The sequence below is a fragment of the Artibeus jamaicensis genome, unplaced genomic scaffold (assembly GCF_021234435.1).
Source record: "Artibeus jamaicensis isolate MK-2021 breed Jamaican fruit bat unplaced genomic scaffold, CSHL_Jam_final contig_852, whole genome shotgun sequence".
Lineage (NCBI taxonomy): Eukaryota > Metazoa > Chordata > Mammalia > Chiroptera > Phyllostomidae > Artibeus > Artibeus jamaicensis.
In genome coordinates this window covers 322,098-331,377 of record NW_026521987.1, presented here as the reverse complement: position 1 = coordinate 331,377, position 9,280 = coordinate 322,098, and the positions used below count along the sequence as shown (strand labels likewise).

Below are 9,280 nucleotides of genomic sequence, written 5' to 3'. Positions count from 1 at the left end.
CTTTGGCTATCTGGCCCTGACTCAGAATAAACCCTCATCGTTCTTTGAACGTTTGATGATCACTGCCTGATAATGATTATTGAGTTTACTTATATACCCTGTATTCCTATGCAGATCGAACCCAATAAAAGCCCACTGAAAAACAGGCTCAACACCCTTCTCCTCTGAGAGATTGGCCACCTTTCCTCCCCAAGCAGATGATGTCTTGATAGACTGATTCTCAACCATGGCAGATTGGCGGCTAGGCAGGCCTCTGTGGACTGAGCACCACTCCCAATGCCCCTAGACTGTGTGGCTTGGTTGGTTGGACCATTATCCTGTAACTGAAAGGTTGTAGATTTGATTACTGGTCAGGGCATATACCTAGGGTGTGGGTTTGATCCCTAATCATGAACCAAGGATCCCCGGTCCAAACATGTGCAGGAGGCAGCAATTGATGTTTCTCTTTCTCATTGATGTTTGTCTCTTTCCATTTCCCCTACATGAGAAGCAATGAAAAGTGCCCTCAGGTGAGGGTAAAAAAATTAAAATTCAAAAATAGTTACTGGTATATAAGTTTCAAGTGCACAATTCTATGATACACCTCCTGTATACTTCATTATGTGTTCACTATCCCAAATCAAGTCTGTCCATCACCATTTATTTCCCATTTATCTTCTAACTCTCTCACCTGCTTTCCTTCTATACTGTTAATCACTATACTGTTATCTATATCTATGAATTTTTTTTTTTGCTTAACCCCTTCATGTTTTTCATGGAGCACCCAAACTTTCCTCCCCTCTGACAGCTGTCTCTATATGTACCAGTTTGTTTTTATTTTGGTCATTGCATTCCACATGAGCACAATCCTATGGTATTTGTTCCCTGATTTAATTCACTAATAATGACTGCAAGGTGCATCCATGCTGTGGCAAAATGGTAATATTTTCTTCCTTTCTACCTTCTTAATAAGATGTTTAATACACATCACATTTTGCTGTGAATAACATGCACCCCCATGTTGGCCCAACTGTCAGGGGGGAAATCCTCCTAATTTTTAAATTTAAATATTTGTTTATATTTAGATGTTTTTGTTTTATTTTTAAAAATTGGCATTTATTTTGGAACATACTATGGTACAAAAATTTCATGGAATGAATAGTAGAACACACAAGAACAGATACAAGGTAATTCAGGTGCTACTTGTGTATACTGCACAACCTTATGTTCCCCTAAAAATGTGAGCAATACAGGGTGTATTATACATGGCAAATACTGGGTATATTTAAACAAAATAGGAGTTTGGAAACCCGCTCCCTTCCAGCACCTCTCAAGCCATGCTGTCTTGGCATAAGCAGCCCCATTGTACATGGTTTCTTAAAGGTATTTTGTTTGTCTCTGCTTTACATTATGGTGATTGATTCAACTTGGTCTCTCAATAAACTCTTTGTTTAATGTCTTATTTTGAGGTCATCTCAGAATTGGAAAGCTGCCCATATGGTATAAGAGCTCAGTAGCTTCTTCCCCACCTGCCTGAAGCCCCACTGCCCTTAGGCCAGAACAGAAGCTGCAGGGCAGGCAGCTGGGCCAGTTCTGGAAATGATGCATGAAGTCACAGGCCAGGAAGATGGCTGCCTCCAGAGCAGGAGAAGATGGCAGTCTCCACAGGTCGGTTCTGGGGCCAGGCTGCTCAATTTCCCACCTGGACAGGGCTTTGCCCCTCCATCTGCTCCTGGCCACTGGTGCTGACCACGTCCGTGAAGCCGGAGTGCGGCTTCTCCGCTGCCAGCCTCCTGGTGGAGAAAAGCCCTGGAGCAGGGAGTGTGGGGCCCCACTATCCAGGGTGATCGTTGGTGTTCCTGCTCACAGCTCAGCCGTGCCATGCTGGTCATCCTGGGCCCGGCTGACCCAGGCCCAGGCGCACATGCAGGGTCCTGCGGGTGCCTGTGGGAATCTTAGGCAGAATGTGGTGCGGGAGGGAGGTGGAGAGGCCCAAGGTGGGGGGTCTGCACCTCAGACAGTCCAGGAGTTGCCCTGTTACCCAGCATCCTGCGGGGAGTGGAGGGGGATCGGCTTCCCCTGGACTCTCCTGGATGTGGGTAGAGGAGGAGAGGACTAAGGGGAAGAGGACTGTTGCTCTTTGTAATTACGGAAAGCTGACCGTTCTTACTTGATGTGGTGCGTATTATCTCTTTTCACTAAGAGGAAAACTGCATTGCAAAGAAAATAAAAGGTCAGAAGAAAATGAAGGTGAACTGAAGAACTGTTTGCTGAGAGAAGCTGCTCAACTCCTGTATACCGTGTTTAGTTTGCTATTGTAGCATCCACCAATGCGAGCAAAAAATGGTCGGAAGCTTTCAGGAGTTTAAGATGAAAATTTATTGGCCAAAGTTTCAAAGTTTTACCTGCACAGGGGTGAGCTATTGGGGTGTGTGGAGACACGGTGCCAAAATGGCTGCAGATGAGAGTCACACCTGGCGCTTACAGCCTAGGGTTTTTATTGGGGTGAGGAAAAAAGCAAATACAGAAGCAGACATAGCTGTTAGCAGTTGGCTCTCTCAAGAGAACACACATGGCTGTGTTCTCTGCTTGCAACAATGAATACTTTTCTGCAAGGACAAGGTCATGCACAAGGTGGTTTATCTTGTTCAGCACTCTTTGTACTTCTGTACTTTCTATCTTCCTTGCTGAGACAGTCTGGAGCCTGCTTTGGGTTCCTCTTGGCTACTTTTATCTAATTCCAGGCCTAACACTATGAGCACAGACTTTGAAAGTAAGTTTTAATGATGAGGTTTTAGAAATTTGATCATTTAAAAAATGTTAAGTTAAAAATGGTAATATCTTCTACCTTAAAAAATTAATACAGATGAACTTTGGAAACCAGGTTATAGAACAGTGTGGTTTAATGTTTCATGTTCTCATTGCATAATAAAAATAAATTTCAAATTATGTGCCAAAATGGAAGCCTTCAGTTTATTGTGATTGGTAGTTTTAAGGTAATACCTAAGAATACAGTCTATGTACCTTTTAATGAATAGTTGTCTTAAATCTCATCTTTATTATTTTCAGGTGTCAAAGGTAGTAAGCCTTTCAGTGATATTAGCCTGGGGGAAACCCTTCAGTATACTTTGAGTGAGAGCAACTAATGAAGCAAGACTTATTCAAAAAGTGACCCTTTCATCACTTCTCTTCCTTTTGGCTGATATCAAGTGTAGTATCTGTTATTATCAGTTTAATACCTGACACATTCTCTCTTTGAGGATGTTATCTTAAATGGAATTTTGGAGCTGGCAGGTGGAATAGGATCTTGCTTCATCCACTCCAAGCATCGACCTGGTATAGTGGTACTTATGGAAGTGGTGCACCCTTTGAGGGACACAAAATAGTGACCTTTCAGTGTTACAACTTCAATTACTGCACTTGATGTTTGAAATCCGGTGTGCTTATGATGAAGCCATTACCTTTTAAGAATTGTACTTAGTACCTGTAGATGATTGAAAATAAAGTAATAAAATGCTGCATTTTAAGTTTTTAAAAATTTTTTATTTAGTTATTTTTCAAGTACAGTTTTTTGTCTATTTCTCCCATCCCAGCCTCCCCCAACCAATGCTCCCCACCTCCCTCCCATTTCCACCCCCCTTAGTTCTCATCCCTGTGTCCTTCCTATTTGTTCCTCCAAATCCCTCCCCCTTAACTTCTCTTCCCTCTCCCCTCTGGTCACTGTCCCCTTGTTCTCTATTTCAGTGTCTTTGTTTTTTTTTTCTGCTTGCTTGTTTGTTTTGTTGTTTAGCATCCTGTTGAACGTAAGATCATATGGTGTTTGTCTTTCAACACCTGGCCTATTTCACTCAGCATAATGCTTTCCAGTTTCATCCATGTTGTTGCAAAGGGTAGTAGTTCCTTCTTTTGCTCTGCTGCATAGAATTCCATTGTGTATATGTACAATTTTTGATCCATTCATTTATGCCCTAGGTGATGGGCACCTAGGTTGCTTCCAACTCTTGGCTATTGTAAATTGTGCTGCTATGAACATTGGGGTGCATAGGTTCTTTGAAATTGATGTTTTAGGATTCTTAGGATATAATCCTAGCAGTGGAATTGCTGGGTCAAAAGGCAGGATGATTTTTATTTTTCTGAGAAAATTCCATACTGTTTTCCATAATGGTTGTACCAGTCTGCAATTCCACCAACAGTGAACTAAGGACCCCTTTTCCCCACAACCTCTCCAACATTTGTTGTTTGTTGCTTTGTTTATGATAGCCATCCTGACTGGTGTAAAGTGGTATCTCATTGTGGTTTTAATTTGCAACTCTCTGATAGCTAGCGATATTGAGCATCTCTTCAGGTGTCTCTGAATGTTCTGTGTGTCCTCCTCGGAGAAGTGTTTGTTCAAGTCCTTTTCCCATTTTTTAATTGGGTTGGTTGTCTTCTTGGAGTGGAGTCGTGTAAGTTCTTTGTATATTTTGGAGATTAAAGCCTTGTCTGAGGTGTCATTGGCAAATATATTTTCTCAAACAGTTGGTTGACTTTTAATTTAATACTGTTTTCTTCAGCCACTCAGAAGCTCTTTATTTTGATGAGATCCCATTTGTTTACTCTTTCCTTTATATTCCTTGCTCTAGGGGGACATATCAGTAAAAATCTTGCTGTGTGAAATATCTGAGATTTTCTTGCCAATGTTCTCCTCTAGGACTTTAATGGTTTCAAGTCTTATATTTAAGTCTTTTATCCACCTTGAATTTATTTTGGTGTATGGTGTATGTTTTTGTTCAAGTTTCTTTTTTTTTTTTTGCACGTAGCTGTCCAGTTCTCCCAACACCATTTGTTGAAGAGGCTATCTTTACTCCATTTTATGTTACTGCCCCCTTTGTCAAATATTAATTGACTGTAGAGAGTTGGGTTGATTTCTGGGCTCTCTGTTCTATTCCGTTGGTCTATGTGCTTGTTTTTATGCCAGTAACAGGCTGTTTTGATTACAGTGGCCTTGTAATACAGTTTGGTATCAGGTATTATGATCCCTCCTACTTTGTTCTTTCTCATATACCGGCTCGTTTATGGTTCCATATAAATTTTTGAAGTGTTGTTCTATGTCTGTGAAATACGCCATTGGTACTTTAATAGGTATTGCATTGAATCTGTATATTGCTTTGGGTAGTATGGATATTTTGATGATGTTAATTCTTCCAGTCCATGGAAAAGGTATATGTTTCCATTTGTTTGTGTCTTCCTTGATTTCTTTCTTCAGGGCTGTGTAGTTTACTGCATACAGGTCTTTTACCTCCTTTGTTAGGTTTATTTCCAGATATTTTATTTAATTCTTTTTTTGCTATATCAAAAGAAATTTTTTTCTTGATTACTGCTTCTGCTGATTCATTGTTGGTATACCACAATGCCTTTGATTTCTGAATATTGACTTTGTATCCTGCGGTTTTGCCAAATTCATTAATTAGTTCGAGCAGTTTTGGGGTAGAGTCTATAGGATTTTCCATGTACACTATCATGTCATCTGCAAATAGTGACAATTTTGCTTCCTCCTTTCCTATTTGGATGCCTTTTATTTCCTTTTCTTGCCTGATTGCTGTGGCTAAAACTTCCAATACTATATTGAATAGAAGTGGTGAAAGTGGACATCCTTGTCTTGTTCCTGATCTTAGTGGAAAAGCTTTTATTTTTTTTCCCATTGAGTATGATATTGGCTGTAGGTCTCTCATATATGGCCTTTATTATTTTGAGAAATGCTCCCTGTATTCCCATTTTGCTGAGTGTTTTTATCATAAATGGGTGTTGTACCTTATCAAAAGCTTTTTCTGCATCTATTGATATGATCATGTGATTTTTGCCTTTGCTTTTATTTATGTGATGTATTACATTTACTGATTTTTGAATATTGAACCATCCTTGCATCCCTGGGATGAATCCCACTTGGTCATGGTGTATGATCTTTTGGATATATTGTTGGATGTGATTTGCCAATATTTTGTTGAGGATTTTAGCATCTATGTTCATCAGCGATATTGGCCTGAAGTTTTCTTTGTTATGTCTCTATCTGGTTTTGGCATTAAGGTGATCTTCGCTTCATAAAAAGAATTTGGGAGTTTTCCATTCTTCTGGATTTTTTGGAATAGTCCGTGGAGAATAGGGGTTAGCTCTTCCTCAAATGCTTTGTAGAATTCTCCTGTGAAACCATCTGGTCAGGGCTTTTGTGTGACGGGAGTTTTTTTTTATTACTGCTTCAATTTCTTTTGCTGTTATTGGTGTGTTTATATTTTCTGCTTCTTTTTCAGTGAGTTTTGGAAGATTGTATTTTTCTAGAAATGTATCCATTTCTTCTAGGTTTTCAAACGTTTTGGCATACAGTTCTTCATAGTTATTTCTTACAATCCCTTCTATTTCTGTGGTATCAGTTGTAATCTCTCTTTCATTTCTGATTGTGTTTATTTGTGTCTTCTCTCTTCTTTTCTTGATGAGCCTACTTAAAGGCTTGTCTATTTTGTTTATCTTCTCAAAGAACCAACTCCTGGATTCACTGATGCTTAGAATTGTGCTTTTAGTTTTTATGTCATTTAATTCTGCTCTAATCTTTGTTATTTCCTTCCTTTTGCTTGCTGTATACTGTCTTTGTTGTTGTTCCTCGAGTTCTTGCAGGCATAGGGTTAGGTTGTTTGTTTGAAATGTTTCTATCTTCTTTAGGTAAGCCTGTATTGCTATAAACTTCCCTCTCAGGAGTGCCTTCACTGTGTCCCATAGGTTTTGAGTTGTTGTGAGTCGTTTTCATTTGTTTCCAGAAACGTTTTGATTTCTTCCCTAATTGCATTCTTGACCCATCGTTGTTTAATAGCATACTGTTCAGTTTCCATGATTTTGTGTGCTTTTGGGTTTTTTTCTTTGGGGTTGGTTTCCAATTGTAGTTTCTTGTGGTCAGAGAAGATGCTTGGTATGATTTCAGTTTTCTTGAATTTATTGAGGCTCGTTTTGTGTCCTATCATGTGGTCTATCTTTGAAAATGTTCCATGTGCATTTGAAAAGAATGTGTATTTAGCTTCTTTGGCATGAAGGGCTCTATATATACCAGTTAAGTCCATTTCATCTAGGATGCTGTTTAATGCTGCAATATCTTTGTTGACATTTTGTTTGGAAGATCTTTTCATTTTGATAGTGGGGTATTAAAATCCCCTACTATAATTGTGTTGCTGTCAATATCTTTCTTGAAGTCCTCCAAGATTTTTTTGATATATTTGGGTGCTCCTATGTTTGGTGCATATATGTTTACAATGTTAATGTCTTCTTGGTGTATTCTTCCCTTGAGTATAATGAAGTGACCTTCTGGATCTCTCTTTACGGCCCTTTTTTTTTTAAGTCTATTTTGTCCGATATGAGAATTGCTACCCCACCTTTTTTTCTTAATAGAGAAAAATGGTGGTCTGCAGCTATCTCCTTTGAAGATTTTGGTAAAGGAGAGATGCCTGAGAGATCTTTGGAGAGGCTAGGGATATCACTGAGTAGTCAGAAGGTTCATCTGAGATTAGTGAAAAGAGGCTAGATAATCAGAAAGTGACGAGATCTGAGAACTCATGTTCTATTCCCACATGCATTCACGTAATGGAATAGTAATCAACTCTAAGTAAAATAACAGCTCAACATTTTCCATTTTTTTCTAGTTTAAAGATATCATTCAATACTTGAGAATTAGAAAAACTGAGCTTGTATTATACCATAAAGTTATTTAAAACAATATTGAGGTTGCTCAAATGGCAGCTCAAGATTTTGCCACCTCTTTAGAACAGAAGAGCAGAGGGAATACAAGAAAACGGTGAAGCATTCTGTTCTCCTGGTGACATTTCTATTCACTCTTGCATGGGGTTTAGTTTTAATGATGCTCACTCACTTAATTCTATCCTCTTGTAAAAGAACTCTTCAAATTAAAATAGAGGCAGGAAATTGGTGGTTTGGGCTTCTGGAAGTTTTGATGGACTAAGCATAACTCATTGTGATTGATGGGATCAATCTGAAAAACTTACAAATAGCTATATAAAAATAAAACTAAGCAAAGTTGGTTTACTAGTGCATTAGCTAGACTACATGGAAAATTTTGTGGAGTCAAATACAAATCTAAAGTGCATTGCTCCTTTCCCTTCTTTATTCCAAGCCATTCCATTTGGTAAAGAAAAAAAGGTGATAGAATGCAGACACTGGAGTCATTTCTCAAAAGCCACAAAATAACAGATTGCTGAGACTAAATACAGAAGATGAACTTGATTTGGGGTTTCTTGTTAAGAATAGGCAGAGTAAACTACAATGACCATAACTGAGCAGCTGCAGAGTTTTATTACCCAATCATAAAAGGACCTTTTTAAATGTTTTCATTCAGCATTCAATGACTGTTGTTCCAATCATGGAGTAAAGCGCTCTTCTTTTTCTTAACAAGAAATTCTGAGCTTAGGATCATGGTTCATCTGAGGCTGGATGAGAAGCGACTTCAACTAAAGAAAAAGTCCCTGAAGCTGGTCCATGAGCAGTTCTCCTGCTTAAACAACGTCAGCTCAAAAGTAGGCACCACAGTCGACTCACACACTATCTTATCCAGCTTTATACATACATTTCCAACTTCCATGATCACGTTCATAACACAGCCTTGCAGGCTGCAGGGCTCTGTGGAGAAGAGGCAAAGGACATCTTGAGCAATTCTCTGGGTCAGTTTCTCAGGGACCAGGACTTTTGAACAACCCAGTTTGGTTTGCTCTGATTGGGACAGGCAGTTCTCTATCATTTTAACCAAACTCTCGCAAGTGGTCTCCTCAAATATCACCTCACTGAGGTTGGGTTCAGGAACAACATAATCCCAGTAGTCAAAATCATTTAGCAGGCTACTCAGGTAAAAGCCAGGGTCCACCAACTCTGAAATGCTGCCTGGGTTCTTACTGGTCAACCTGCCAGCTGCAACCATGGTCAATGGCTCTGTTTCCTTTGCGGGACAGAATGACCTGGGATGCTGCCTGGAGTTCTCTGAGGCCGATGCGCTAGCAATGAAGAGGGGTAAAATGAGGCAGGCACTCTCCTCGGAGCCTCCACCCTCCGGAGCGCTCTGACTTGCAGACCCCACCAGTGATCCACAATTTGTTCAGCACTGGCCCTCCTGGCACCCGCTGAACTGAACTGCCACTGCATTTTAATTTGATTGGTAGTTTTCGTTTTATGGGTGACATGGTTTATTTAAACATGATGAATTTTTTTAACATTGAAGATATGAAAGTATAAAAATAATTTTGAAAGGACCAATTATTACATGATAATGTATGGTAGG

At 39.5% G+C, this 9,280-nt stretch overlaps 1 protein-coding gene and 1 non-coding gene across 2 annotated transcripts; one reads left to right on the top strand and one right to left on the bottom strand.

Annotated features, from left to right (window-relative positions):
* The first annotated feature begins 3,158 nt into the window (after positions 1 to 3,158).
* LOC128628597 (U2 spliceosomal RNA) lies at positions 3,159 to 3,349 on the top strand. The gene has a single exon (XR_008393025.1). It is a non-coding gene; the product is annotated as a U2 spliceosomal RNA (small nuclear RNA).
* Positions 3,350 to 8,455: 5,106 nt separating this feature from the next.
* LOC128628596 (DNA damage-inducible transcript 4-like protein) lies at positions 8,456 to 8,923 on the bottom strand. Its single transcript, XM_053673415.1, has one exon. The coding sequence runs from the start codon at positions 8,921 to 8,923 to the stop codon at positions 8,456 to 8,458; it is 468 nt and encodes a 155-aa protein (XP_053529390.1).
* Positions 8,924 to 9,280: the final 357 nt, after the last annotated feature.

What these genes read in the sequence shown, in the direction of transcription:
- LOC128628596 (XM_053673415.1), bottom strand. Translation starts at nt 8,923, where the DNA reads ATGGTTGCAGCTGGCAGGTTGACCAGTAAGAACCCAGGCAGCATTTCA.